This window comes from Malassezia vespertilionis, chromosome 1, assembly GCF_029542925.1.
Source record: "Malassezia vespertilionis chromosome 1, complete sequence".
NCBI classification, from domain to species: Eukaryota; Fungi; Basidiomycota; class Malasseziomycetes; order Malasseziales; family Malasseziaceae; genus Malassezia; species Malassezia vespertilionis.
Window position 1 is genome coordinate 196,532 of NC_079247.1, and position 27,541 is coordinate 224,072.

At 53.7% G+C, this 27,541-nt stretch overlaps 19 protein-coding genes across 19 annotated transcripts; 10 read left to right on the forward strand and 9 right to left on the reverse strand.

Annotated features, from left to right (window-relative positions):
- Positions 1-197: 197 nt before the first annotated feature.
- MVES1_000118 (uncharacterized protein) lies at positions 198-900 on the reverse strand (the record flags this gene model as incomplete). Its single annotated transcript, XM_056204980.1, has 2 exons — positions 198-589; positions 624-900. The coding sequence occupies 2 exons, from the start codon at positions 898-900 to the stop codon at positions 198-200; spliced, it is 669 nt and encodes a 222-aa protein (XP_056060955.1).
- Positions 901-1,151: 251 nt separating this feature from the next.
- MVES1_000119 (uncharacterized protein) lies at positions 1,152-2,315 on the reverse strand (the record flags this gene model as incomplete). Its single annotated transcript, XM_056204981.1, has 3 exons — positions 1,152-1,226; positions 1,265-1,429; positions 1,719-2,315. 3 exons carry the CDS (start codon positions 2,313-2,315, stop codon positions 1,152-1,154), a joined length of 837 nt encoding a protein of 278 aa, XP_056060956.1.
- Positions 2,316-2,502: 187 nt separating this feature from the next.
- Positions 2,503-2,775, forward strand: MVES1_000120 (uncharacterized protein; the record flags this gene model as incomplete). The annotated part of the gene is made up of 2 exons (XM_056204982.1): positions 2,503-2,529; positions 2,560-2,775. The coding sequence occupies 2 exons, from the start codon at positions 2,503-2,505 to the stop codon at positions 2,773-2,775; spliced, it is 243 nt and encodes an 80-aa protein (XP_056060957.1).
- A 235-nt stretch (positions 2,776-3,010) lies between these two features.
- On the forward strand, positions 3,011-3,790 carry MVES1_000121 (uncharacterized protein; the record flags this gene model as incomplete). Its single annotated transcript, XM_056204983.1, has 1 exon — positions 3,011-3,790. The coding sequence occupies one exon, from the start codon at positions 3,011-3,013 to the stop codon at positions 3,788-3,790; it is 780 nt and encodes a 259-aa protein (XP_056060958.1).
- Positions 3,791-3,946: 156 nt separating this feature from the next.
- On the reverse strand, positions 3,947-4,882 carry MVES1_000122 (uncharacterized protein; the record flags this gene model as incomplete). The annotated part of the gene is made up of 1 exon (XM_056204984.1): positions 3,947-4,882. The coding sequence occupies one exon, from the start codon at positions 4,880-4,882 to the stop codon at positions 3,947-3,949; it is 936 nt and encodes a 311-aa protein (XP_056060959.1).
- Positions 4,883-4,947: 65 nt separating this feature from the next.
- On the forward strand, positions 4,948-5,210 carry MVES1_000123 (uncharacterized protein; the record flags this gene model as incomplete). Its single annotated transcript, XM_056204985.1, is given in 2 exon segments — positions 4,948-4,957; positions 4,975-5,210. The coding sequence occupies 2 exon segments, from the start codon at positions 4,948-4,950 to the stop codon at positions 5,208-5,210; spliced, it is 246 nt and encodes an 81-aa protein (XP_056060960.1).
- Positions 5,211-7,439: 2,229 nt separating this feature from the next.
- On the forward strand, positions 7,440-9,053 carry ERO1 (endoplasmic oxidoreductin-1; the record flags this gene model as incomplete). The annotated part of the gene is made up of 4 exons (XM_056204986.1): positions 7,440-7,459; positions 7,534-7,567; positions 7,640-8,809; positions 8,844-9,053. The coding sequence occupies 4 exons, from the start codon at positions 7,440-7,442 to the stop codon at positions 9,051-9,053; spliced, it is 1,434 nt and encodes a 477-aa protein (XP_056060961.1).
- A 159-nt stretch (positions 9,054-9,212) lies between these two features.
- Positions 9,213-10,125, forward strand: ILV6 (acetolactate synthase; the record flags this gene model as incomplete). Its single annotated transcript, XM_056204987.1, has 2 exons — positions 9,213-9,397; positions 9,429-10,125. 2 exons carry the CDS (start codon positions 9,213-9,215, stop codon positions 10,123-10,125), a joined length of 882 nt encoding a protein of 293 aa, XP_056060962.1.
- Positions 10,126-10,197: 72 nt separating this feature from the next.
- On the forward strand, positions 10,198-12,378 carry ATG7 (dCMP deaminase; the record flags this gene model as incomplete). The annotated part of the gene is made up of 1 exon (XM_056204988.1): positions 10,198-12,378. The coding sequence occupies one exon, from the start codon at positions 10,198-10,200 to the stop codon at positions 12,376-12,378; it is 2,181 nt and encodes a 726-aa protein (XP_056060963.1).
- On the reverse strand, positions 12,379-13,215 carry MVES1_000127 (uncharacterized protein; the record flags this gene model as incomplete). Its single annotated transcript, XM_056204989.1, has 2 exons — positions 12,379-13,041; positions 13,069-13,215. The coding sequence occupies 2 exons, from the start codon at positions 13,213-13,215 to the stop codon at positions 12,379-12,381; spliced, it is 810 nt and encodes a 269-aa protein (XP_056060964.1).
- A 97-nt stretch (positions 13,216-13,312) lies between these two features.
- NTH1 (alpha,alpha-trehalase) lies at positions 13,313-15,658 on the reverse strand (the record flags this gene model as incomplete). Its single annotated transcript, XM_056204990.1, has 1 exon — positions 13,313-15,658. One exon carries the CDS (start codon positions 15,656-15,658, stop codon positions 13,313-13,315), a length of 2,346 nt encoding a protein of 781 aa, XP_056060965.1.
- A 501-nt stretch (positions 15,659-16,159) lies between these two features.
- Positions 16,160-16,732, reverse strand: MVES1_000129 (uncharacterized protein; the record flags this gene model as incomplete). Its single annotated transcript, XM_056204991.1, has 4 exons — positions 16,160-16,183; positions 16,248-16,487; positions 16,624-16,681; positions 16,722-16,732. 4 exons carry the CDS (start codon positions 16,730-16,732, stop codon positions 16,160-16,162), a joined length of 333 nt encoding a protein of 110 aa, XP_056060966.1.
- A 1,076-nt stretch (positions 16,733-17,808) lies between these two features.
- MVES1_000130 (uncharacterized protein) lies at positions 17,809-18,186 on the forward strand (the record flags this gene model as incomplete). The annotated part of the gene is made up of 2 exons (XM_056204992.1): positions 17,809-18,037; positions 18,170-18,186. 2 exons carry the CDS (start codon positions 17,809-17,811, stop codon positions 18,184-18,186), a joined length of 246 nt encoding a protein of 81 aa, XP_056060967.1.
- Positions 18,187-18,702: 516 nt separating this feature from the next.
- MVES1_000131 (alcohol dehydrogenase (NADP(+))) lies at positions 18,703-19,725 on the forward strand (the record flags this gene model as incomplete). The annotated part of the gene is made up of 1 exon (XM_056204993.1): positions 18,703-19,725. The coding sequence occupies one exon, from the start codon at positions 18,703-18,705 to the stop codon at positions 19,723-19,725; it is 1,023 nt and encodes a 340-aa protein (XP_056060968.1).
- A 121-nt stretch (positions 19,726-19,846) lies between these two features.
- Positions 19,847-21,103, reverse strand: MVES1_000132 (uncharacterized protein; the record flags this gene model as incomplete). The annotated part of the gene is made up of 1 exon (XM_056204994.1): positions 19,847-21,103. One exon carries the CDS (start codon positions 21,101-21,103, stop codon positions 19,847-19,849), a length of 1,257 nt encoding a protein of 418 aa, XP_056060969.1.
- A 94-nt stretch (positions 21,104-21,197) lies between these two features.
- MVES1_000133 (lipoyl synthase) lies at positions 21,198-22,376 on the forward strand (the record flags this gene model as incomplete). The annotated part of the gene is made up of 1 exon (XM_056204995.1): positions 21,198-22,376. The coding sequence occupies one exon, from the start codon at positions 21,198-21,200 to the stop codon at positions 22,374-22,376; it is 1,179 nt and encodes a 392-aa protein (XP_056060970.1).
- A 46-nt stretch (positions 22,377-22,422) lies between these two features.
- On the reverse strand, positions 22,423-23,546 carry MVES1_000134 (23S rRNA (adenine(1618)-N(6))-methyltransferase; the record flags this gene model as incomplete). Its single annotated transcript, XM_056204996.1, has 2 exons — positions 22,423-23,444; positions 23,543-23,546. The coding sequence occupies 2 exons, from the start codon at positions 23,544-23,546 to the stop codon at positions 22,423-22,425; spliced, it is 1,026 nt and encodes a 341-aa protein (XP_056060971.1).
- A 127-nt stretch (positions 23,547-23,673) lies between these two features.
- Positions 23,674-25,148, forward strand: MON1 (Vacuolar fusion protein mon1; the record flags this gene model as incomplete). Its single annotated transcript, XM_056204997.1, has 2 exons — positions 23,674-25,082; positions 25,127-25,148. The coding sequence occupies 2 exons, from the start codon at positions 23,674-23,676 to the stop codon at positions 25,146-25,148; spliced, it is 1,431 nt and encodes a 476-aa protein (XP_056060972.1).
- Positions 25,149-25,178: 30 nt separating this feature from the next.
- Positions 25,179-26,997, reverse strand: ADE17 (bifunctional phosphoribosylaminoimidazolecarboxamide formyltransferase/IMP cyclohydrolase; the record flags this gene model as incomplete). The annotated part of the gene is made up of 2 exons (XM_056204998.1): positions 25,179-26,820; positions 26,849-26,997. 2 exons carry the CDS (start codon positions 26,995-26,997, stop codon positions 25,179-25,181), a joined length of 1,791 nt encoding a protein of 596 aa, XP_056060973.1.
- Between the last annotated feature and the right edge of the window lie 544 nt (positions 26,998-27,541).

Consider the following 27,541-nt stretch of genomic DNA (forward strand, 5'->3'; position numbering starts at 1 on the left):
AAAAAAATCAGCGTGGCGCACTAGGGCGCGGTCTTTGATTAAGTAAGACCGGAGCTCGCGTCGCTAGCAGGGTCCCCCTTATTTTGTTTGCTACAAAATTTGGATATGGACGACTGTGAACTATATCGTAGCTTCAACAAAAGGTGAGGGGCAAACATGTACGCAAGGAGTGTGCATACAGCGTAATATAATAAACCTTAGTTCACGCCGATCACTTGCACAAACATTTGTTCGGTAGGAAGCATTTGAGGAGGATCGTACTTTAAATACATCTTGGCCAGCGGTGCGCCGTCAAATTGGTACATTTGCAGTCCCCACATTGCCTTTGTGTTACTTCCTGGTTGTGGGTAAGGCGCGTCATTTTCGATAAAGGTTGTAAAATTCTTAATGTATTCCTGATTTTTATCCAACGTGTACACATCAGTCTCCACACTTTTTCCACCGGTGCATTCGGGATTGGTGATGGTTTGAATCATACTGTCGCCGGGATACGCGGAAAGCGTCATATCAGTAGCCAGATTGTTGCGTCCGTACTTGTACCTGCCATGCAACCAAATCAGTTGCGCAGAAAAACAGTGAGGATTTTGGCCTGTGGTTACCACATGCAAACGGGCGATACGTACTGTCCGATTGGTATTGGAAACGCGCTTCTTCAAAGAATCCCTCATTATCACTGCCGTTGGACGGAAGAAAGCTGTACGAAATACCGGCAGATCTAGGTACAGTAAACTGCTTTCTGTACGGATTATAAAACATCTGGTTGTTAGCTTTGCTGCTTGAATGAAAACGCACATTGTCATTCCTGTCCGCACCAGTCAAAACTTGTTGAGACCCGCTGCTCCATGTCCCGCGCAGGTCGCGCGAAAGCGGCTTGTACTCCGCAATCTCCGCATACACCATAGTGATAAGCGCAATTGCAATTGAAAGCGCAAAGACAGCGCGATTCTGGCACATGCCAACCATTGCGTCACTGGAGGCGCTTGGGAAAGGCAGGACGAGTGAGTGTACCGCCATATTTCCAGCTCGGCCGACAATGCATTGGCGACGCAAACTATGCTGAGTAAAGAAGATCGAGGCCGAGGCGCGCGGCATGCGCCAGGAACGAGCCACTGTATATTGATATCACATACTTAATCTTTATAGTACAGTATTCACTGCGCCTTGGGCTCTGGTGGCGCAAGCAAATCACGCAGTGTATTAGGATGAATATTTAATGCCTCGCGGAGCTTTAGGGTCAGTATGTCACGACGGGCTCTTCACGTACCGGAATGAAACAGTGGTCCTGAACACCAAAATCAGCAAACAAAGCAAAATACGCCATGGTCCCCGCAGCTAAGGTACCTGCAACTAGTTGTGCTATGCGCTGCCACATTGCAGGTGTCGAGTCCTCCGGCAGGTACACTTCGTCTTCAGTACGGTACCCCGCATACTCGTTGCGGTCATCTCGTGGCATACGCAAATAAGACGAGGTATGCAATGCTTGTGGACGCCTTAAAGCACACATACGTGTGGACGGTGCATATACAATTCGCCGTGCTATTGCAAAAGAGCTGTACATTTTGTCGGTCAGGAAGCCGTGCAAAAAAAGCGTCGCCAGTTTCATTGCCACGTGGCAGCTTTACAGCGTCTATGGAAGGCGAGTATGGATAGTCGCTGTCTATGCGCTGCGCGCCTTGAGTACCATTACCTGCAAATTAGGAAGGTGAGCATGTACGTACAAGTTGCACTTTCTTGCGAATCATGTCTGCAAACCGACGGCGATGGCGTTCCGAGCGCTTTCTGCGACGCATTTGGTTCGGCTTCTCGTACCGTTCGCCGAGCTTAAGCTCGCGACGAATATTGTTGCGCCGCAACGTGCTCATCAAGTTTCTATACAGCATAGAAGCAGAATTGTTCCCGTATGTGTTCGCCGCAGAGATGGAGCGCCCCGTCGTCGGCGTCGCAGGCGACGACATGCCTAGTGTCGGGCGTCCGCGGAACTCCTGGTCGAGTTGCTTAATCATAGTGTTCGGGATTTCAGCGCCCTTGCGTTCCAACAGCACACCTCCATTCCACATATCCATGGCATTTGCAAATCCATCGTGAGAATTGCGTTTCGTATCTGCTGGTGCGCGGCCCACAGGCTCGACAATAATGGTGTTTAGCATCTGGTTCCAAAGCGCCGCTCGCGATTGATCCCCATCATCACTAGACTCGTCCTTTTTCATCTTTTTTGCCTTCTCAGCGTCGCTTTGTGGCGCGCTGACGTTATCTGTGAACAAGCAAACCGAGCTCGAGAAATTGCGGAGACAAACACTGGCATTTGCTGCCGGCATAGTAGCTCTGCTATATGTAATAAAGCTTGTTGTGGTGTGTAAAATAGGGCGCGCAACCGCAAAAGCGGCACGGCGCACAGCAACGGCGAACATGACAGGACAGGCTCGCGAGTCGACAGCGACGGCGACTTTGGTGTCACGTGATACAAATAGCGCGTCGCGCGCTTTTGCACGGTTGTCGACCGCCATGGCGCCTGCGATCACAAATCCTTACGTATGTTACGGTGAATAACTGACATGACAGGAAGAGCGCCAGACGCTTCTTCTTGAGCGGATAATCAAGAACGTAGATTTACTGAATGAAGCTTTGCTTGAGCTGAACCGGTCGCTCTCGGAGATCAATACCCACAACCAGGAAATCACAATTGTCTCTGAGATGTGGAATGGTTACCATCGCAATGTGGACTTTAATTTGCAGAACATGGATATGGGCGTGAATTCTGGCGCGCATGGCGCGTAGTGTTTACCGTCCCAATCGTGCAATGTCCCACATCCCAGCTTCTGTATCTACGACGCCTACTTTGTACTATCCAACAATACTGCTTTATGTTTTACACTCCGTGCACAGAACGCCTTTGGGCGATCGCTCCGGGCACCGCCCTTGTGTTGCTAGACAAACAAGGCGATGTTCATACGCTGACTAACCACTGCGCATAGAAACGCCCTAGCGCATCGCCACTTTGTCCAAGAACACGATGCTTGCACGTACATTGCTCCTGTGTGTTTTTCTGCCGCTGTGCCTTGCGCAATCGTCTGGTGGCTTTTCGAATCCGTCCAAAAAGGGCGGCAAGCCTCTCACGGTGAGCAAAAGCACTAAAGGCGAGCCGCTAAATGTGATCATTTCTGGCAAGTCTGATCCGTATGTGTCCTCCCAAGATGGATTCGCCAGCTTCTCGCGCTCTATCAACTTTGGCAATGGGTCTTGCCTTGATATCCGAGGAAACAATACAGCTCAAGCAAATTTGGGCGACGGCGATGGCACCAAGGACGAGGCCGGCCTTTTCCGCTGGGACAATGGCTGTACAGAGGCGCTCAATGGCGGGAATCATTTTAGGTACTGGGTTCAAAATGGATCTGCAGCAGATACAAAAGCGATTTTTATTGCTGCATCGGTAGAGATGCCGCTTAACAAAGACCACAATATTGTCCCCAATGGTTACGACATGGGCCGCGATCAATTTGTGGGCAATGCTACGCAAGGCATCACTGTCGACCAGGATACAGGTAATAAGTTCCAGACGACGATTGTCGCAAACAACACTAGCTTGATGAAAGGTATTTCCAAGAACGACTTGAACCACAACATCGGTACGGACGGCGAAGTCACCGTCTTGCAAGTCAAACTTACCAAAAAAGGCAGCGGCAGCCAGGACGACCAGGCGAGCGACAATGGGCAAACATCGCTTGTATCTTTCCTCCCATTCGTGCAAATGTTGTCGCTCGCCACTGCGGGAGTGTTGGTTTTGTGTACGTAGATATAGACGTACGCAACGAGCGCAAGAAGGGTCCATCCATACAGTCAATTTACCTTCATGCTAAATAGGACAAATTAGGTTCCACACACGGGGGCCGAATGAATGTGGCGACAACACAGATATCATTCAAGGTAATAGGTCGAACAACATTTATAACTACGCATCGCGCGGCAAGCGCGCTGAGCGCGAGACCCGTCCATTCGTATTGGATGGGATGTAATTTTGCGTAAATGCGCTCACAGGCGATACGCCCATCGCGGAAGAAGGCACAATCTGGCCCGGGCGCATGTGGAATGCCATGGGGGGCGGAGGCTCGTCCTCATATGTGTGGCCAACACCTGCGGCAGCGTACGGGCTCTGATCGGCATTCCAGCCATCCATGTACGTGTTAGGCCAGTCGTCCACATGTGAATCGTAAAATACCTCTCGTGCATCCTGGACTTGAGGGTCGCGGCCGTGGCCTGCAGGGGCGGCGCGACGTTGCAACATGTTTCTTGCGGGTGGCTGCGCGCCAGCATATTCGTCAGCCGATGCTGCAAGTCCATTGCCACTGAACGACTCGGAGATTGGCGACGCCGTACGCTGCCGTGACGGTGCTGGTGCTGCTGCTGGTGCTGGTGCTGCTGGTGCTGCTGGTGCTGCTGGTGCTGGTGCTGGTGCTGCTGCGGATGCTGGTGTTGGTGCTGGTGCATGACGACGCGCAGCAGCGACGCCCGCACCGGCACCAGCAAGCCCCGCAGTGCCTGCGACCGCGCCGGCGCCGGCCGCAGCTGCTGCGGGAGCGGCAGAGCGGTTGGTAGCAAACTGCGTTGCGCCGCCGCCTAAGCCACCCGAAGGCGACGGATCAAAGCCCGAGTTCTGCCCAGGCAGATACGAAACTGGGCTGTGGCTATCAGGGCCGTAGGAAGACTGACTCTGCGCCATCTCGGCCGCCCGTTGGCCGTTCCTGCGACGATACCACCACAATGCCAAAAATCCAAGAGCGACCAGCGCAAGGGCACCGACGACACCACCGACGACACCACCAACAATCGCGCCCGTGTTGGTGCCGCCCGAGTCGCTGACATTCTTCGTAGGATCAGTCGAGGGCATCGGTGAGGGAGGTGGAAGGGTGCTGGTTAGTGAAGTGGGTGGTGGTGTACTTCTGCGCATAGTCGATGAGTCTTCGTTGGTGTCATCCGTAGTGCTGGAGCTGGAGCTGGTACGCGTGCTGGAGCTGCTTGTCCTCGTCGACGATCGTAAAAGCGTCGAAGACTGTGAGCTTAGTCCAGCAAAAGCAGATGAAGAGGTACTTATGCTAGTAGATGTGCTCGTGCTACTAGTGCTCGAATCGCTCGTTTCCGTTTCCGTGTCCGTGTCCGTGAGTGATGTCCCTGTAGACAACAGTGCATTGGTTGTGATGGTGCTCAGTGTCCTGTAAGATGTTGAGGTGGGATCATCATCCTCATCGTAGCGCGTCCTCTCCGCAGTCACCACAGCAGTGACGGGATCTCCATCGTCGTCTGTCGTAATAACCGTGGCGCGGCGCGGGTAAAAGACGTGATGGCTCAGACCAAACTCAAGCAGACCAGGTGACTGATGGCCAAACCTTTTAGAGCGCAGTATAGCAGCCTGTGTTGGCTTTGAAAGCGACGTGCGCTTTACTCTGCCGATACCGCGCATCGTAGCCACGAACTACGGAGCAGGCTATGCGACGCGCCAATGTCAGTGTCTGCGGCCGAAACGCTGCGCCCCTCTGCACTATGTGCATGTGATCGGGTTCGCGGGGCAAATGGTAAGCTTAGTTCGGCCGATAAAACCCAAAATCTTGAGTTCTCCAATCAAAAATACGCCGGCAACAAGACGCAGCAAGTCGTAAGATGGCATGCTGCGGCATGTGCACTGCGGAAAAGGAGTGCATACATGGGGCACAGGCTACGAACGCAAGAGCCCAAGTGGAGAGAATTCCTGACGATGATGCTGGTAGCATACAGGCGCTATGAGGTGATATATACACAGAATTAGCTGCGCTCATACGCATTGGGCTTGGCGGGCTGCGCAGGGTGGTGACACTGGTGTGCGTGGCAACGTGACTTTTTGGTTTTTTTTGTTGGCCGCGCAGCGCCAGTGTCGTCATCATCGGATGAGTATGGCACGCTCGAATCCGAGTCGTCCGAGCCGGAGGCAGAGCTTCCGGAAGACGACTCGCCAAAAGCACGCTGTTTCCGAAATATACAACAGACTGCATGTCAGCGTAGGTAGGTACATACTTTTACTTTTCTTCTTCCCCATCCCTTCGTTATCCACAGTATCGTCTGTCCAAACGACTTGACGCTCTTGATTCGTGCGGCGGGTGCGTGGATTAAATCGTACATCGCCGCCACCACGAAGTCGCAATACACCGACGTGCGCGTCCGTGGAAACGCCGCGCGCTTCGTCGTCAAAAGTTTGTGTGTTTTGCATAGTCAATGTTCGTGACCCATGTGCATCATTACGCACATTCCCCTGACGGGCTTGCTGCTGCATTGTACAATTTTACGATGAAATGCACCGCATAAGCCGGACTTGCGCGCGTGGTGGAGAAAGCAACTTTGGCCGCAGCGCCACCGGCGGCCGAGGAAATTCTGCGCGTGGCCTCATGCACGTTTAAAAAAAAAAAAAACTGCACGCTGACAGCGCAGGAAAAAAATATAAATACTGGGCAAGTGACACCCTGGTTTCCCTAAGATCATACTTTACGGAATCACTTAATAAAGTCGATAACCGGATCTTTCGTGCTCAAACGCATGTCACAATATTTCAGCCCAGAGGATGAATGCCGAGTGTTATGGCGCTTGTCGTCTGCCAACTCCCTTTAGCCAGTGAGGGTTTATGGGCCTTGTCGCCCGTCGATGATCTGTAGCCCTTCGATTGCTTTGAGGCCTTTGGGCTCTTGGATTTTGTCTAGGACGTTCGGATTTTTCGGATTGCTCGACAGTCGTTGGGGGGATTGGTCGCTCTACTCTGATGGGTCTTTGTGTCATGATGTTTTAGATTTGTAGTTAAATTGCATGTATTTCGAGCTTGGACTATTTTTGCACGACTTAAGCAAGTTGGGTACTACACTGCCGAGTATGTGCAGCAAAACGGCCTCTGCGCAATTCCGTATGCTTGCCAACAGAATCTTTTCTCTGGACTACATACATTATGCGCTACCGTACGTCAATCATATTTCATCACGTGACGTATACAGAGGATCAAAAAAGGATGCTACCTTGGGATTGCTCTAACGAGCCCTCCCAAGATAGCAGCACACATAAAACCCTCTTCAACAGAAGAGATGATAGGGAAAAAGTATATCATGTCGCTCAAAGTGGGACCCACCCGGTTGAATCTAGTAAAAGGCGAGGTTCAAGGTCCTAGAGAAAGCCCCACAGCAACAGAAGTGAAGAACCCCCACTTGCGCGGACCCCCTCTTTTATAGGTTTTCTCGCGGGATAAAAAAAAACGATAATGGCCGTTGCTTATGTAATCATATGCCGTTTAAGTGGAGGCATGCTTGCTTCCACGTCGGTGTTCGCACGTACGTATCGTACCGTTTCAACGCCACTCCTTTCGTCGATGTGCTAAAGCATGGTTCACAAAATAAACTTATCAAGTTGCATTTTGGTTTTTGGAGTCGCAGTTACGTATGCTGCGAGAGCATCTGGGGTATCTCCTTTTTTGCAGCATCCATCAGGAGTAGAACGTTCCGATTTACTGCGGGAGGTGTTAGAGCCGCACAGAAGTACGCTAGATCCGATTGACGGTGCCCTGTCTGTATGTCGACCAAGAGGTCAGATCCATGATGCATGTGCCGATTATGAAAGTGTCGAAGTTCTGAACGACCAGCATATTTTCAAGCGACTGGACGACCTGTGCAAAACCAAATACTTTCGCTATTTTCTGGTCGATTTATACAAGGATTGTCCCTTCTGGCCAGACGACAGTCTATGCATGAGCCGTGATTGTGTTGTGGAGAAGATGAATGAGACAGATATTCCAGAGCAATTCCGTGCTGCTCGCCTTGGCGAGGTCAAGTACGTGGGCAAGGAGGAGGGCGAATCGGTGAGTGACAGCGGCGCAAACGTAAACTTTTGCTACCTTGACGACGGGGATTCATCTACCGAAGCAGCATATGTGGACTTATTAAAAAATCCTGAACGCTTTACTGGCTACTCAGGCGTAAGTGCGAACCGTGTATGGCGAAGTATTTACGAGGAAAATTGCTTCAATTCCAACAAGTTTAGGGATCCGCCAAGCTCTGCAGCAGGCGGAACCGGCTTTATATCACCTCATCAAGTCAAGATGGCGAGCAAACATGGATTGGGTGGCGCTTTGAGTATGTGGAATGGAGGAGGACTGGATACCCTGATCCAATCGGTCGAGGCCCCCGAAGATCCAGGCAGCACAGAGCATTGCCTAGAGAAGCGCGTGTTTTACCGCATCATTTCTGGCCTGCATGCATCGATTTCAATCCATATTTGCAGCGAATACCTGGACCCTGCAACGAATACATGGGGCCCAAATTTGGAATGCTTCCTGACCCGCATTGCCCAGCACCCCGAGCGGCTGCAGAATGTGTACTTCGACTATGTGTTACTCATGCGTGCACTTTCCAAAGCGGGTGAATATCTGGACAGGTTTGAACTGCGCGAGGGCGACCAAATTAAAGACGCTGATACTAAGAAACAACTGGAAGAGCTTTTGCGCCACGCCGGCGCCAATCGTCCGTCGTTTGACGAGCATAACCTGTTTGCAATGACAAACGACCCTGTAAAAAACAGAGCGACCTTGCAGCTAAAAGAGGATTTCCGCTCTCATTTTATGAACGTCTCGCGCATTATGGACTGCGTGGGCTGTGATAAATGCCGCCTTTGGGGCAAGCTCCAATTTGCAGGGATCGGCACCGCACTCAAACTCTTGTTTGCCTTTGAGGAAACGGCCTCGCAGACGTCGGTTACACTTCGGAGAACCGAACTTGTGGCACTTATAAACACTGCTCATCGCATCTCTGAAAGTGTACGTATGCTTTCCACAGCACACTCACCAGCAGATTCACGCCGTGGACACATTCAGGAACCTATACCAAGAATCGGCTCACCCAGAGGAAAAGTACAATGCGCCTCCTGGAAAGCCCCCGTCTGAAAGACCCAATGAGCATGTGTCTGATACACATTCCCTGCTACATAAAATTGCACATGCGGTACGCCACTACCTCGCCCTCGTCTACCGCCGCCTGTCCACGCCGCAGGCCGATTTGTAGCCTCTCCATAAATGTCACGTGCCACTTCTTTCGTCGCACCTGCACCATTCCGTGACTCATTTAGGGACCATGATGTTCAGTGCAATTCCTTTGTTTGCACGTCCTATGAAGCGCCAATCCTGCACTCGCAATGTGCATCATGCTTATAAGACTGCCCGCATGTACTCTACAGCCAAGGCTGGTCCTCAACGCCTGACGAGCACGTCTGCACTGGACCACAAGTTGTCGCATCGGCGTACCCTGCCGTCGCTCCCGCATTTCGACCGTCCCTCGATTGACCCAGGCAAGGCAGTGAGCAATATTCTCTATAACATTCCGCCTCCTTCAACACAGCCCTTTAAGCGGTACGTACTCGAGCCATTAACTAACCAGCAGCCACATTCTCAATATGTTCGTCCAGGACGAACCCGGTGTGCTTGCGCGTGTGTCGGGCTGTCTCGCGGCGCGTGGAGTCAATATAGATTCTCTTGTCGTGTGTGCGACGGACGTGCCCGATCTTTCCCGTATGTGCATTGTGCTCCGTGGCCAGGACGCCACGATCGAGCAAGTCCGACGACAGCTTGAGGACCTTATCCCCGTATGGGCCGTGGTGGACTATACTCATACCAAGGTTATCGAGCGTGAAATTATGCTGGTGAAAATTTCCACGCTAGGTCCCGAATACTTTGATGCGGACCACTTCGGCTTAATGGACGAGGCCGAGTACGAAGTGGACAATGCTATTACGCAGGCCGAAGGCCATGAAATCGCCCAGCAGCCTCTTTCGCTCTCCGCAGGAGAGGCGCTCTCGATTAAAAGTGACAATATGCGCTCGATTTCCGCACTTGCTAAGCAATTCCAAGGGTGCATTGTCGATGTGAGCGACACCTGCGTGATTGTCGAATTGGTTGCAAAAACGTCACGTATCGACGCCTTCTTCAAGCTCGTACGACCGTTTGGTATTCTTGAGTGCTCTCGCTCGGGTACAATGGTGCTCCCGCGCAGCCCGATCAAGTCGTCTTGGGTGAGTCAGAGCGACCAAGAGGATGAGTCTGGCGCCGTGATGGATCCGACGATGCTTCCGCCCGGGTAGATTCCATAGTCGCAATGTGGAGGCCGCATTTTTTAGGGTGGATGTCGTTTACAACGACAACAGTGCACGGTCATGCCCTTGGCGCAGTTCGCGCCGTTTGTGTCGCAGGTAGCGCCGTCTTTCTGGAATACATTGTCCTCATTGAAACTCAATGAGTACCAGCTTTCTGATGAGCTCATCCCGGCACGCGCCGAGTATGGGACGTCCAAGACGATTGTCGACAGACTCTCGGGCTCTGAAATGGGACTAGGGTGTCGTATTCATTTGGATGGGCGCAGCATCGATACGCAAAAGTCGCTGGTTGACTTTTGCGTGGATGCAAAAAGCACCTCGCCATCCATGTATGGGTACATCAAAAACTTTAACACCCTACAAGAATTTAAAGTGGCCGACAAGAAAATGTTTATGAACCAAGTGGCGGACGAGATATGGGACTCATTTACAGGAGCCACAAGCTCGTTGGCATCGGTAAATAACCCAAATCTCTTTCTGCTTCTCACATACGCAGATCTGAAATCCTTCAAGTACTATTACTGGTTCGCGTTCCCCGCACTCCTCGCACGAAAGCCCGGATGGATGGTGGAGGCCGCAGAAGGCGGCCCGTGGGTCTCGGCACCGACAGTTTTGGGCGAGGATGCAATGTACGAAATTGGTGCAGCGCTACTCGAGCAACGACAAACGAATGCATGTTTCGTTTCCATATACACGCAGGCGGACCAAAGCATTGCAGTACGACTCTGGACATTAGAGCAAGGTGAGGCGTACATGGATGCCGTGCCGCAAGAAGAACGTATTCTTTTATTCATTGATCCGTCGCCCTACCCACAGTCGCCAGGTTGGCCGCTGCGCAATATTCTGACGAGCCTGCAGCTACGTTTGGGCATGATTCGCGTACATACACTATGCTGGAAAGATATGTTGGAATGGGACTCATTCCGCATTACTGCCGAAGAACGTGCGCTTCGAAACAAGGAGTGGAAGAGTGTGTTTGGGCTGATATACCTGGAAGCATCCTCTGCTTCGGATGGAACTGTTTTGTTTGGTTCGCGTACGTATACTCACACGCTCATCGTAGGCAATACCAATCTGGTCGTACGACCCGATTCGCATCCGCCACGCCCCGAAGCGGTGGGATGGGAGAGGAATGCACAAGGCAAACTGCTTCCGAAACTTGCTTCGCTGGGCGCGATGCTGGACCCACGCTATCTCGCAGAGAACGCAGTGGATTTAAACTTGAAACTGATGCGTTGGCGAGTTATTCCCGAACTGGCATTAGAAACCATTCAGCACGCGGACACGCTCTTGATCGGGGCAGGGACGCTTGGGTGCAATGTAGCGCGTACGCTGCTCGGTTGGGGTGTGCGGAAAATTACCTTGGTGGACAATGGGCGAGTCGCTTTTTCAAACCCTGTGCGCCAGCCATTGTACGAGTTTGACGAATGCTTGGATGGCGGGCAGCCAAAAGCGGTTGCTGCTGCTGCTGCACTGAAGCGCATCTTTCCAGGTGTCGATGCGCAAGGATTCCATTTGTCTGTCCCGATGCCTGGCCACCCCATCCCGCCAGCGTCGATGGACAAGGCGCTCGAGGACATTGCCGTGCTCGAAAAGCTGATCGAGCAGCACGATGTCATTTTCTTGCTTACCGACTCGCGAGAGGCACGCTGGTTTCCATCGCTGGTCGGCGCTGCACGCCGCAAGCTGGTGCTGAATGCAGCGCTCGCGTACGACTCTTTTGTCGTGATGCGCCATGGAGTGAACAGGCTTGGAAGAGCGCAACTGGGCTGTTATTTTTGTAATGATGTGGTTGCACCCGGTGATTCCCTAACGAACCGCACGCTGGACCAAATGTGTACTGTGACACGGCCCGGCATTGCAGGAATTGCCGCGTCTATTGCTGTGGAGCTCATGGTTTCGGTCCTGCAGCATCCATTGGCTGCTGGTGCACCGGCACCGACAGGCGGCGATGCGGACGAGTCAGAGACGGAACTTGGCATTGTCCCACATCAGATTCGTGGCTCTTTGCGCGCATTTTCTATCACGACCGTGGCGAACGAGGCGTTTGACCACTGTACAGCATGCTCCGATGAGGTGATTGCAGCATACGAACGCGAGGGAAGCGCATTGGTCGTGGAAGCATGCAACGATCCTGCCTATTTGGAGCACATCACGCACCTTGACGATTTAAAGCATGATACGGACGCTCTAGAGCTAGAATTAGATTGGAGCGACGAAGAGGCAGAGGGACTACAGTGATTATGCACGCGTGCGCTTCGAGCGTCGCTTGGAATGGGTACGGCGGTTTGCTTCCACATCCATCGCATCGGGGTATGTTTCCTGCAATCGCATACGCGCAACCATCCCAGTATCTGACTGGGCTACATTGCGCAGCGCGTCGGTCAATGCTGCGTGATCCTCTTGCATTGTCTGAGCGCGCGCGTCGTATTTTTGCTCGACTTGGCGCTTGTAGGTATCCAGAGCGGTTATGGCATCCGATGAGCGGTCGCGCCAGGCGCGCAGGGCCTGCAATAGGCCAAAGACTGCGTCGTGCCCATTGTGGGTATCGGCGGTGCGTGGCACATCTCGAGGCGTTACACTGTGTACATCGAGTCGTTCCGCTACGCCATCGAGTCTCCCGGTAAATAAATTTTGGTAAAGGGCTTCAATAATCAACTCCTCGAGTATGCGCACACTTTCTCGCAAATCTTTGGCTAAGCCAATGTGTTCGCACATCGTGGCGTAGGACAGAGAGCGCTCTTGGTAGGCCAGGCTCAGGATCGTGAGCTGCCGAAGCTTGGCGACTTGTGCTGCAGAAAGAGATGGAAGCTGATGTGCCATGGAAAGATAGTCGGCCCACGTACCGGTCGTGTACAAGCGTAGAAGCTGCACATAGGGCGCACCCTCGGGCGTCAACGCAAGCTGTCGTCAGGCGCGCTCGGCTCGTACCTTTTGTATCGTGGGCGCCTCAGCTAGCTTAGCAAATGTATGTGTGTGTGGGTCCTCTGTCACCTGCACAATTAGCTGGATTGCCTCGGGTGGAGCGCACGACTGCGCTACATGCAATAGCTTGTCCATCTCCATGGGACTCGTCATGGTCGGTGCACAGGTCGGGCTATGCCTCCACAGAGATACCTCCACAAAATGGCCAATTTACCACAGCAGCCTCTATTAAACACGTCGTGAAGACAATCTACGGTGTGCGTGCGGCTCGGCGGTGTGCACCCCAGTTGCGCCAGTTCGATACACGATCATGCAGTCCCGCTTGGCTCACACGGAAAAAGTCGTCGGGGCGCTGCATCGCAGCTACCGCTTTCCGCATATGGCTGTCCAAGTATGTCAAGCCCACTTGGAAACTGGCATTCATCCATCCAAATCCTTCGCGCGGAACATACGTAAACTCCGTGCCTTGATTTCCATACTCGGCATTAACAAGATGCGATAAATTCACCGCGTCAAACTTCTCAGGAACGACACCGTTGAAGTCGACAAATGCAGACACCAGTAGGTACAGCCACCGGTATGCGAGACGCTGAGCAACGTCCATGTGGTTGTACTTTTTCAGCCCCTCCCATGCCAGCATTTGATGCGGCGGCCAGGCAAACGGGTAGTCCCATTGGCGGTTCGGTCGCGAAAGCGAGATGGGCCCGCGCGACTCCTCTGTGCCGGGCACAAGTCCACCGGTCATTTCAAACTTGTGAATAGATTTTTTCACCATGCGATCTGCCTGTTCCTGTGTTGCCAGACCCGCCCACAAGGCCCAGAATGAAGTGACACTTTCGTATAAGCCTTGCTCCTGGAGCGCAATGTCGTAGTCAAAGTAGAGGCCCTGGCCATAATTCCACAAGTACTTGTCCACTTGCTGCTTGCGGAACGCAGCGCGCACAAACCATTCCGCACTGTGCTGTGGGGTAGAACGCGAATTTGGCGGCAAAGTGTTGGGTTCGTTTGGCAAAGGGCCATACAAGCTAAAGTCATCCACCAGTTCGAGATGGTCGTCAAACACGTCGCGAATTGTGTTTGCAATATCCATCTCGTACTTGTACAGCAGCGCGTTTAAGTCAATTGTGACTAGGTTTGCACATCGGTTTTCGAGGCGATAGGATGTATCGTGGCCACTTTCACGCACGGCTCGGTCATGGCAAAAGTATTGATCAAGTTCAGGCTCGTGGATCTTGGAATAATTGTACTTGCGAGTAAACTCGTTGATACTGCATCCATACTTCTCAGCATAGGGGCGCAATACGGACGTGAAATGAGACGACTCGGTTTCGGGCGGAACGCCGAGCCCTTCAGGATGGTAGCGGGATAGCCCCGTTCCGGGATCATAGCGGGGCTGTCGCATCCACACGGTATGGTACTCTTTGATAGCCGCCTGGATGGCGCGACGGAGCCATGCCTTGTTTTTCTCTTCCGCCTCAGCAATCGCCGGTGTAAAGTCGTCCGACGTGGGCGCAGTATTGTGCAAGTTCTCATTCATCTTGGCATACACACGCAGCGCAAAGTCGGTAAGGAAGGGCGGCTGAGAGCGTGTGAGATAGTAGGAGCGATTTCCGTTCAAAATCTTATGGTAGTGCTTGATCTCGAATATAAAGTGCTCAACGGCGCCTTTTGCGAGGTCAATGCGGTTATCTTCAATAAGACCAAGCGCGATAAAATAACTATCCCAGTTGTACAGTTCGTTAAAACGCGCGCCGGGAACGACAAACGGAATTCCGCACATATCCACGAGTCCATTATTCGGATCCACACGCGCTTCCATTGCAATCGCCAAAAGCCCAGGTCGTGAGTTCAAATTCCGAGCATACTCTGGCGTAAAGTTTTCTGGTAGCTTCTCCACAACAAGGTTCAGCGCGGGTCGCTCTCGCGCGACGCGAAAATAATATTCGACCATGTCCTTCTCATTTTCTGGCACGTAAATGATCTGCTCCGCACTCGATGAGTTGCCTTTTGTGTCACAAAGAATCTGCTCAAGTCCATCCGCATCGATGCGGCGCGTAAGATTGTCCCAAAACGTATCGCGGATCATACGCGAGAGACGGGCTACAGGGTTTTCTGTGAGCTGCGTCTCGTCGATAATCACACGCTGCTCGCCCTTGTCTTGTGCAATGGCAAGCTCCTGTAACAGGCTAGACAGCATGTACGTGCCACGGATTTCTGCACTTTTGTACCCATTGCTGCCAACTGTACCGAGCGTCACAGATTTGGGTCCACTATCCGTTACACTGATTCGCGTATCACCGTCCGTGTCCTCTTGTGCAAGAAGATGATGCATCATGGGCTCGACATCCACCACAAATTTGCGGCCTCCAGTCATATCCATCGACTCCGCATCGTGGCTAAGTCGCCGTTGGAGAACAATTCGCTCCTCGTTCATGGTCGATGGGCGCCGTTTTTGTTGCCGCATGCTGTAGGTACGTCGCATTGGCGGGCGAAACGACTCCTCATCATCGATCGTCAAATCATCTTCAAAACTGCTTGAAAAGTCATCCAGCTGCTGCGACTCCACTAGCGTTTCCAACGCACGTCCTGAGCTCATGCTGAGGTGTTGGGTCAAAAGTGCGTAGACAACCTCCACACTAATTTGGGGCTGAAAAGGTGCGTTCCGTAGTGTGGCGGCGATTCCTACAAGTGGTGCTCACGCGCCGTCCCATCTTTTATCGCTTACTGAGGGGAGAAATGTATAAAAGAAGGATGATATATGTGCCACAGGGTGGGTCCAGCACTATGAAAAATGAGTGTGCTCTGCAACATATTTTTAACGTACATTTTCAATCTGCGGCGAAGACGGCACTCAAGACTGCGCAATTAAGCTCGTCTGGTCCACACGCGCAAGCAGCCACCATATAGAAAAAACACACCATAAAGGGAGGGAATCAGGAGTATAATTTTCACCACTACGCAATGGCAACTAGCACAAAAGAAAAGCAGTCAAAGCGTTCCATCTACATATCCACGGAAGGACGCGTACATGGGGGTTATAACACCATAGCACTGGCAAGGCATCTTGTCCAGCACCAAAGAAAAGACGCGAATGCGTTTAGTCAAAGAGACCAAAGCCCATCTGGTAAAGCACGGCAAATAGCGCCATAGGTCAGTATACGTCCAATAATAGCCAGAATACGTACGTCGTCATCAGACTCTTCCTTCTCCTCCTCCTTCTTCTCCTCAGCAGGGGCGTCGGCAGGGGCGGCGGCACCGCCGGCAGCAGGGGCACCGCCAGCGGCAGGGGCGGCAGCACCAGCAGTACCAATGTTGGTAAGCATGTCCTTGATGTCCTTGCCCTCGAGAGCCTTTGCCAGCAGGGTCGCCCAGATCGGTTCAACGGGAGAGCCGGCGGCAGTGGTGAGCTCGACAATCTTGTCGCTCTGCGCAGGTTAGTACATCTGCTTAGGCAAAGATGGAATAGTGCAGTGCAGTGCATTGCGCGACACATCCTTTACCAAACCATGGCGCAGGATATGCGCTCGTACACGGTTTTCCATCTGCAATAAAGACACGTACAGAAATCTCAATGCCCTCGTCGGCGAGGATCAAAGCAGCGTAAGTGGAAGCGAGCTCGCTGTTCAAGTTAGCATGCCATCTCTTCTACATGTACATACGGAGATGCCATGGTAATGAACACTTGTAAGGAGCGTGAAAGAACTTAGCGCTGGCTGCGAAGGTCAGTGTCGAGCGCCAGTATATTCACGTGATACATCTATATAAAATCACGTGATGATTTGTTGAGACTGGATGCGCATCTCCACATTGTGGAGGTGCACGGTCATTTGCCACATCGTGTAGCGCCTTCCTTCTTCCTGTAGTGCGCATAGCAATGACAGAGCAGGAAGTCAAGTCAGCACCACACTTGGTCTCTGAAATGAACCCAAAAGGCATCCGTCCGTACGTATATCTTACATGGTGTTAAAGGACGGTAGACTAATTAAGCAGGTGCTGTGCATGTCCAGAGACGAAGCTCGCGCGCGACGACTGCTTTTTGAAATTTGGACACAGCGTCGAGGAGCACGGCGAGAGTGCACGCAAGTGCGAAGACCTTGTAAGGAAGCATCGGGAATGCATGACTGCACTTGGCTTTAAAATTTGAACTCGTACGGATACGCTACGGCACATCCTGAACTTCACATGCGTCTACGCTGTCTATTTTTTTTTTGACTGTGCGCATATCATGTATGTAACAACATTCCCACCCCGGTATAATGCTGTAATGTATTATTATTTATTTGATCCGACTACCCATTAGCGCAACTCTCGGAAATTACCGCTTTGCAAAATCGCCACATGGAAGTGGAGGTACACGTGCGTTTACGAGACATACCGTGCATCCCGCTAGCACCGTTGGCGTACTGGACTCCGTTTACTGCCCATCGTCATTGCGATGAACGTGCAAGCCTCTTCGAATTCTGTCATGGAATACTTGAATGGTCTTTACGATCGTACCACTCAATTTTTCTTGGGTAATGAAGACGAAGAGCGCCGCCCGCTCCTGCATGGCAGTATCCATCGTGAGTACGGGACGAACCCGGAAAATGGTGCGCGAGTATTAAAGCCGCGCAAAGTGCAGAGCCCCGTAAAAGTCGAGGCCAAGGTTTGGTTTGCAAACGAGGTGCGTACATGCGTAAAGTGTGGACGGTAGCTAACCCTGTATTGCAGCGTACATGGATTTCCTGGTTGCGGGCGTCGATTCTGATGGGCACCTTGGCGCTTGCGCTATTTAACTCTGCGGGGTACTTTGAGCCAAAACCCATCAACTCGCCTTATGAGCCCGGAATTCCTACGGGTAACCGCGCCATGGCGGGTATTGTCCGCACGTTTGGCGTTATTTATGCCCTGATCTCTGTGCTTACGCTGCTCTGGGGCCTGTACAGCTACCAGCGCCGCGTGACACTGATCAAAAGCAGGCATCCTGGCACTTTTGGTACGTCTTCATAGGGAGCTGCTTACAGCAGATGACCTGATTGGCCCCCCTTTTATCTGCGCCGTGACATTCATCGCGATTCTGACCAATTTTATTGTGACGCGTATGTTGGGCTCTGATATTAACAGTTAGTGAAGCAGCACTTTTAATGGGCGATTAAGCAGCAATGATGCCTCGATCTTGTGCTCAGTAGGTGTAGAATAACGCGTATGAAAAACACTGGGTACTGGGACTAGCAAGGCGTATTGTTGTGATCGGTATACATTCTTAGCTTCATATTTTGCGCAAAAACACCTTGGTATGTCTCCTTCATAAGTACTGTTCTGTGTGGCGCAAAAAAAAAAAAAACTACTTAGTACCGCCATACGTGTCCTGCTGTTAAAGCTGGTACTGTATCTAACGAGTGGTTGCTGTCTACACAAGTGTGTGCATGAATAGATCGTCTAGGCATAGAACGGTGTTAGCCGACACTATCTCCGCAGCATCTCCACTTGACTGACGCTAAAGCTCGCACGTCATCGGGATAGCCAAACGCGACAATTATAACGTGCGCAGCGACGCTCGGAACAAAAAAAGTTTTAGAAATACCCATGCAGATATTAATAATACCAAATCTTACACGCATAGAAGCAACTGCACACACGACACTCCTCTTTCTGCACACTATGACTGAAGTTGATTTGGGGACTGTATTTAAAGGAAGCGAAAGTGGCGAGATCGTCAAGGCCAAAGGCGAGACGATTAAGCTTGGTCCTGGCCAAGTCGTGATCGATATCGCGTACTCTGGCCTGTGCGGTACGGACCAGCATTTCCGCCACAATCCTAACATGGTGCTTGGCCACGAAGGAGTGGGCATTATCTCGCAAGTCGATCCCCTAGTGAAGCACTACAAGGTAGGAGACCGTGTCGGTTGGGGCTACAACCACGAAGCTTGCGGCTTTTGTAACCACTGTTGGAATGGGCGCGATGTGATCTGCCCCGACCGCAAAATGTACGGCGTTGCAGACCTGGAGTGGGGCAGCTTTGGCGATCGCGCCGTCCTCAACGAGTTTTTCATCCACAGGATCCCCGACAACTACCCACTTCGCTTGGCTGGCCCGTTGCAGTGTGGTGGCGCAACGGTGTACAGCGCCATTTTGAATGCGGAGTCCAAGCCTGGCCAGCGGGTCGGTGTGCTTGGTCTAGGTGGACTTGGCCACCTTGCTGTACAGTACCTGAACAAGATGGGTCTGCATGTGACGGTTATCAGTAGCTCGAACAGCAAGCGGGAGCAAGCGCTTGAGCTCGGTGCAAGCGAGTTTATTGCAACAAAAGAAAACCCTGACTTTAAAGGGGTGCTGCCTTTGGATGCACTGTACGTGTCTACGAGCTTCCAGCCCGAGTGGGACCAAGTGGTGAAAGTGATGGCCCCCGGCGGGGCTCTCGTGCCGCTCACGGTAAGCGATGAAGAGTTCCGGTTCCCCTACTCTTCCATTCTGTTAAAAGAGCTCCGTGTGATTGGCAGTCTTGTTGCGCGCCGTCAAGTGCACCGCGAGATGATGGAATTCAGTGCGCTGAACGATGTGAGGCCGATGGTCGAAGAACTTCCCATGACTGAAGAGGGCCTGAACAAGGCCTTTGCTCGTCTCGAAAAAGGCGACGTGCGCTACCGCTTTGTGCTGAAGTCACAGCGCACCGATGCGGATTAAGAAGTGGGTCTATGCTCATTACACACTTCAGCGCAATCGCAGCTATAATTAAATACAGTGGCTCCACGCCCTATGTTCAGACCATAGATTTTTCAAGAATACCTGGTACAAGCTGTCTATATCACTTCGTCGGTGTCGGCCAGTAAGTTCCATCGTGCTTATTCCACTGCTTCGAGCGCCGGTCGTCGCCGCCGGGTGCTCCGTACTCTGCGCGCTCCTCGTCCGAGTCTGGGTCGACAATCTGGCCATCGTCCGTGTACTCTGGTTCCTCCGGCGCGTCCTTATCCGGGTTTACACGGATAGAATCGCGCGCCTTGGAGATCCCCGAGCGCGGCTCACGCAGCCGCATATCGCTTAACAGGCTCTTCATTTGCGACTCTTTGGCTGCGCCGAGCTGCGCACTCTTCTCCTTCAAGAGACGCTCCATTTCGGGGCGGTACTCTGCAAGGTATTCTTTCCGTGCGTCCTGGACGGCCTCAAGAAATTCATCCATACCAGCGCCAGTGGCAGAAGAGACGCCGACGGCACGCAAGTTCTTGTAAAACTCGTCCAAAACAAGACTCATGCTATTCATGAGGCTGTTGATGTAGCTAGGTTCCTCGCCGCGGCTCATAAAAGAGGACAGTGGTTCACCATTTTCCGGAACGCCTTGCGTGGCATGAATGGATGGATCTCGTGCATTCCCAAGCGCAAGTGCCTTTTGGAACGCTTCAAAGTCTTGCATCCACTTCCGTGCAAATTCGTCCGACTGCACGTCGGTCTTGTTGAACACAAGAACAAAAGGTAACCGCGCTTTGTACATAATACTGCAGGCATACAACATATTGCTCATAAATGTTGCGGGTGCTGTAGTACGCGGCGTGTCCACGACGTAGGCGACGACGGTCGGCATCGCACTCGCAAGCGCGTCTGTGATAATGGAGCCGGATGCGCTCCACGTAAAAATTTCAATCTGACCCGGTGTATCAAGCAGGATTTCATCCACATCATTTGCGCGCTTCTCTGCAAGCTGCAAAACCTGGTCAAACTTTGTGGTGAACAGGTTCAGCGCGGTAAGAATCCCGCCATTTGGGCCCAGGTGGTACTCTTCCATAACGCGGCGGTAGTCGACAGTATCACGAATATCAACATTGGGCGAGTATCCCAGATTCCGCACGGCTGGATCAATGTTGATAATGTATGGCCGCGTCGCATGCTCAGTTTGTGCAGCGTCTGTGCTTGGGTCCGCGTTCGCTGCTGCGGCGGCTGCACTGCGTTTCCCGAGATGCGATGCAAGGCGGGATACAAATGTCGACTTTCCCGACCCAGCCATGCCTATCACAATCACCGCCGTCGCGCGCGGCGGCGGCGGCAATGTACCTGCAGCGTCCGGCGCCATGGTCTCTGTACAAGACGCAGCGCGGCGGGCGGCTGCATATACACGTGACCTGCGCTCAAACCACCCGAGCGCCTACGCCGCTTTTGAGGCCAACATGCACCGAGTGGCGCGAGTTGTGCACCCATTTCGGCGCGGGCTGCACAGTGCACACGCACAAAGTGTGACAGACTCTTCTGATCCGCGCGAAGCACCGATGGTGCCAGAGCGTGTGCGCCTGGCGGCGCTGCGCTCTAGACTGGCGGCAGAAGAGGGCATGGTCATTGACAAGCTTGTAGAGTCCAAACCGGCCACCCGCATCCAGCTTGGCCGCGTCAATGATACGCGTCTTCCCTCATACATGAAGACGCAGATTCCAAAAGGTACCAGCTTTGGGCGGATAAAGCGCGACCTGCGAGGGTTGAAGCTAGCCACAGTGTGTGAAGAAGCGCGATGCCCCAATATTGGCGAATGCTGGGGTGGCGATGGCGGCAAAGAGCGTGCGACGGCGACTATCATGCTTATGGGAGATACCTGCACGCGTGCATGTCGCTTTTGTGCGGTCAAGACGAGCCGCGCGCCCGCGCCATTGGACCCTCACGAGCCAGAAAACACGGCCGAGGCAATCTCGCGCTGGGGCCTGGGCTACATTGTGCTCACCAGTGTCGACCGAGACGATATTGCGGATGGCGGTGCGAAGCATATTGCGCTGACTATATCGAAAATCAAGCAGAAAGCACCGCATATCCTTGTCGAGGCGCTTGTGCCGGACTTTAGCGGCGAGGCGGACCATGTTCAGCAGGTCGCCCTGAGCGGCCTCGACGTGTACGCACACAACGTAGAGACGGTCGAGCGCACCACTCCCATGGTCCGCGACCGGCGTGCCAAGTACCGCCAGAGCCTTGCGATGCTAGCGCATGCAAAGCATGTGAAACCGTCGCTTGTGACTAAAACGAGCATCATGCTTGGGTGCGGCGAGGCGGATCATGAAGTGGAGCAGACACTGTGCGAATTGCGTGACGCGGACGTGGACGTAGTCACGTTTGGACAGTACATGCGGCCAACAAAGCGGCACATGAAAGTGTCTGAATACGTCGCGCCTGAAAAGTTCGCCATGTGGCAGGAGCGAGCGGAGGCGATGGGGTTCCTGTACGTTGCAAGTGGGCCGCTTGTGCGCAGCAGCTACAAAGCTGGCGAGTTCTTTATCAAGAATGTGATTGAGCGGCGCCGCGGTGCAGGCACTCCGATTGACACGCCTGTCGTATCCGCGATGCGTACAGCGACGCACATAATGTAATGGAATGCGATGCACATAGCTGGATTACCATTGCCACACCTATGTTTTACTCTCGACTATAATTCGCTAAATAGTCAAACAGGTGCTTGCTCAGCGACTCGAACAGAACAGCGTCCATTCCATACAACCACCGAATCGTGAGCTTGCCGTGTTGCGCGCGAAGCTCGACTTGAAGCACGGGATCCGCGCGCTGTGCAAGCACTTCTTTCCGCTTGCGTTTCCTGCGCGCACCGCGTGTCCAACAAGCAGAGTACAATCCCAAAGCGACGTGCTCCTCGCCCAAAACGGTCACGTCCACATGCTCCTTGGGCAATGTTGCGCATTCCCGGAGTGCAGCAGCAATCCCATTAGCCGAAATCAACGTCGTTCGCTCCGTACTACGCGGCGCGAGCTTTGCTAGTGCCTCGCTACGCACGAGCGTATCCGGAAGCCGCGCCCCGTGAAAAGACCACGCAATCGCCCATCGCTTTGTCGTCCCTTGCATAAATTCAGTAACTGCGTAATTGGTAATTTTGGCGCAGCGCAAGTGCGCTACAGCCGCATGCAGTGACGACAGCTTGCCGAGCATGCTAGAGAACCACACGATCCGTGCTCGATTTGATTCCTGCATGCTTTCGTCCATCATCCGCTGCACAAACCGCAACTCGCCGCCAGGGGTATACAGCTCGGTGGCATGGCCAGTACATTTGCGGCGCACCTCTTGCTTGGCGGATGCAGATGCTTGGCGATCCGCCGGCGACGCGTAAAATGGCGGATTGCACATGCAGAATGCAAACTTTCCGCGCGGAAAGAGCGGCGCATGCGGCGTGGTCTCTACAAGTGTGATGCGCTGTGCGAGCGATGGACTGCTTTCAATCGTAGCGCGTGCCGACGCCACGGCACTAGGATCGATATCGGTGCCTACCATGGTCCATGCAGGATGCATGGCACACGCAAGACATGCATAAATAGCAATACTTCCCGTACCGATATCAAGTCCTTGCACGTCGGTGATATGCGAGGCATGCAGCACGTCCTCTATCCAGTGAATGTAGTTGAGCCGATTCGGCAAGGCGGGGCACAAGTGATCTGGCGGGAGTGTGCAATGCACGCCGAAATCATGGGCGAGAAGCGCAGCTGTCAGTGCACGCACGGCTGTCTCGTCCTGAAAATCAAGTTGCAAAGACCCATGGCGAAAAGTGAGATGTTTTGCTAGTTTTGCATCAACCTGCGCGAGCTTTTCAAGCGCAAGACCCTTGCTGTACCGATTGCGGGGATGCATCCAAATGCATACCCTGCGAACCTCCACTTGGCCACCATGCCGCCCAAGCGCCATGCCCGCGCGTTGGGCCTTGGCGTGCCCGGCAATGCTGCGCTGCGCACGTCGTCTGCATCGACCAGCGCTATACAGACAGATCTATCTACGACGCGCGCAGTCAGCCACACTGGAAGCGATGCGGTTGCCATGCTCCGCGCCGTATACCACGATGCTGACGACGCAGCAAACGTCGACACGCCTCCCGTGCCGCTCGAAGTGCATGCGGTGGACGAGGTGCCATACACACCCGCACACGCAATCTATTTTGTGTTTAGCGAGTCTGGAAAGCTCGTATACGCGAGCGAGGCCCAGCACGAGGAATCTGAGTGGGTATATGCACACACCGGCGTCATGCATGCATTGCTCGCCCTTTTCGCCGGAGAGATGCACGGGGATACGATGGATCGGATCACGATGTATGATGCACAACGACGTGCGGTACAGGTCAGTTTCCTTGCGCGCCCACCATTGTATGTAGCATGTGCATCGACCGAAGATTCACCGCTTTTCGTTGTGCGCCCGCAGCTTGCACGCATCCACGCAGCGATCATCAGCCTTGTGAGTGCACCGCGCCTTGAGCGGCTCTTTAGCAAGATGCCCAATTTTGATCTGCGCGGTCTGCTTAGCCCCACACAGCTGTACCTGGACGGCGTGGTGGAAGACATGCACGCAAGTGCTGCCGTGGCACTGCATGCACTCCCAATGCAGCCCATGGACGCTGCAATGCGGCAGCGCGCAATCCTTGCATGTCTTCCTTCTGCACGCGATGGTCTACTTTATCTATTCGTCGTGCGCGACGCACAGATTGCCGCGCTCGCGCACCCAAAGCACCACACGCCGCATCCCGAGGACGTCGCGCTGTTGCTAGCCATGGCGCGGTGCGGCCCAGCACGCACACAACCCCCAGAGCACGAAGCTTGGGCGCCGATTTGCCTGCCACACGCGGCGCCGCACGGATTCGTGTACGTGTATACGAGCGTGGTAGAAGATGCCACTCTCTTTATGGTCACGAGCCACCGCGAAGGGTTCCACGCGGCCCAGGCATGGCGCGCAGGAATCGATACTGATGCGCTTCTGGACGCACTTCATGCGCCGTGCCCTTCACCGCCATCGATCCCTAGAGTATACCATTACGCTGTTGTTGGCCACCGCTACGCACAATGCACGGGCCCAGCGATCCCAAGCGACGCAACGCGCCTCGTCTCTTTGTACACACACTTGCTTGCACGCTTGCAAGGACCTGATACAACGCAACAGCCCGCGCTGGACGCTGCACAGGTGTATGCGCCTGGGCCGCGCCATGCTGCGCTTGCACTTCCGCTGAAACTGCTCTATTACCGCACCGCGACCGAAGCCATCCTTGGCTGGCGCACCGGCGCACTCACCTTGTGCCTCGCCGTGCGTCCTCCGTACCTGTCCAAAACCGCGGCAGGAAACGCGGCGAACAAAATAGCCGCGTACATGCGGCGCAGTGAAAAACAACTGTTTGCGCATGCCTACACATTCTAATGATGGAAAAGACGGTATGTAGTGCGTACGACGACAATTCCGTGCTCGTTGGCCGCGTCGACACACGCAGCATCCATCACACTACCGCCAGGTGCGGCAATGTAGCCAGCTCCAGAGCGCGCTGCGCGGTGTACATTGTCAGGGAACGGAAAAAAGGCATCGCTCGCGACGACGACGTCTTTCAGCTTCGCAGCGTGCGCCTCGCGCTCGGTTTCGCTGAGCGGCGCGGGCACATTCTCGAATGCAGACTCCCACTGCGCACGTTCCTCACCAGAAAGCGGCGCGCCTTCGACAAACAAATCTATTGTGTTGCTCTTTTCGGGGCGCTTGGTCCCTTTTTTGAACGGCAAGTCGAGCACGCGGGGGCACTGGCGGAGCCACCAGTTGTCTGCCTTGCTCCCAGCGAGACGCGTGCAGTGAATGCGCGACTGCTGCCCAGCGCCGAGTCCAATGACTTGGCCGTGAAGTGCGTAGCAGACGCTGTTGGACTGCGTGTACTTGAGCACGATCGTCGCGACGATCATGTCGAGCTGCGCAGCGTCTGGCAGGTCTGTGCGGCTCGTGACCACGTCCTTGAACATGTCTTTGGTGACCTTGAGATCATTGCGGCGCTGCTCCAGCGTGACGCCGTAGACTTGGCGCGACTCGCGCAGCGCAGGGACATAGTTCGAATCCATCTGCAGCACACAGTACTTGCCGCCTTTCTTGGGCAGCAGCAAGTCCAAGGCTTCCTGGTCGTAGGCCGGAGCAATCACACCGTCACTCACTTCGCGTGCAATGATCTTGGCCGTTTGTGCATCGCACTTGTGCGAAAGCGCAATAATGTCGCCAAAACTGCTCATACGGTCCGCGCCGCGCGCGCGTGCGTACGCAGTGGCAAGCTGGGAAAGAGGACCGAGGTCAGCAACAAACGAAGAGCGCGCCTCGTTCTCCGAAAGAGGCACCGCCACAGCAGCGCCTGCAGGCGAGACGTGCTTGAAAGAAGCGGCGGCGGGCAAGCCGGTAGCTTCCGCGAGCTCCTTGACAAGGCCCCATGCGTTCAAGGCATCGAGCAAATTGATGTAGCCAGGGGAGCCGCCAAGCGCTTTGAAGGGCAGCTCTCCTTCCGTCACGTATGCCTGCGCGGGCTTCTGGTGGGGATTCGCGCCGTAGCGCAGCGTCATTTGCTCCACAAAGTCGTGACCGGGCGAGGCATACGTCGCGCGGAAATAGTTGCTGATGGCCTCATCGTACTTGGCCGTGTGTGTAAAGCCTTTGAGCGCAAACATATTGCGAGCCTCTTGCGCTTTTTCTCCGGGCTGGCCGTACTGCTGCAGGAACGTGGAGTAGTCATTCGGGTCGCACAACACCCAGACGCGGTCGTGGTTCTTGGCGGCGGCACGGATCAGCGTCACACCACCGATATCAATTTCCTCTACAGCTTGTGCAACAGTTGGGGCTGGGTCGCGGGCGACGGTGTCCTCAAAGGGGTACAGGTTGCACACCACAATGTCGATAGGCGCAATGCGTTGTGCCTCCAAATCCTTGCGGTCGGATTCGAGCGATGTACGCGCGAGGATACCGCCATGCACAGCGGGATGCAGCGTCTTTACTCGGCCCTGCAGCATCTCAGGCGCCTGCGTAATGTCGGAGACGTCGCTAGTGTGAGCGTCGGCGGTGCACTTACCCAATTTCGATTCCTGCTTCGCGCACGGCGCGCGCGGTGCCGCCGCTGCCAAGAAGACGCACATTTTTAGCAGCAAGTCCTTCAGCAAGCTCAATGAGGCCTGTCTTGTCGTACACGGACAAGATAGCCGTTGCCTGTGGTGCACCCATGGTAGTTCAATGCTCGAAAAGCCGGCCGACTGCACAGTGCGGTGATCACATGACGTACTCGGGGATCGTCGCGCTCGCTACGAATCGCGCTCGTCGACGAGGCGAGTGCATGAATGCGTGCTTGGGCATTATAGGACAAAACTATAGCACCTCTAGTGCCGGAAGGGACGCGCAAGAGTAAGCCCCATTCTGTTACCGTCCAACGTCGGCGACCGCATGACTTTAGAATAGCAATGACGAACAAGCTTGTGCAGACGCAGAAGCACACGGTGTTCCAACGCGAAAAAAAGTGCAGTACACTGGAGCGCATAAGCTAGGGACAAGACGATACGACCTGTGCCAGTCATTTACGTGCATGGATATGTGTCTGGCGTGCGCTCGTATCTTCGCAGCACGCCTCGCATAAAAATGCACTATAAGATGAGTTGGTCCAGGATAGCGCATGTGTAGCCATGCACTGCACCAAGCACGCGTTTCCCATGCCGACATGACGTACACATCCAACGCAGAATGCAGATTCATCGGTGCATCTGGCCACGCTCAG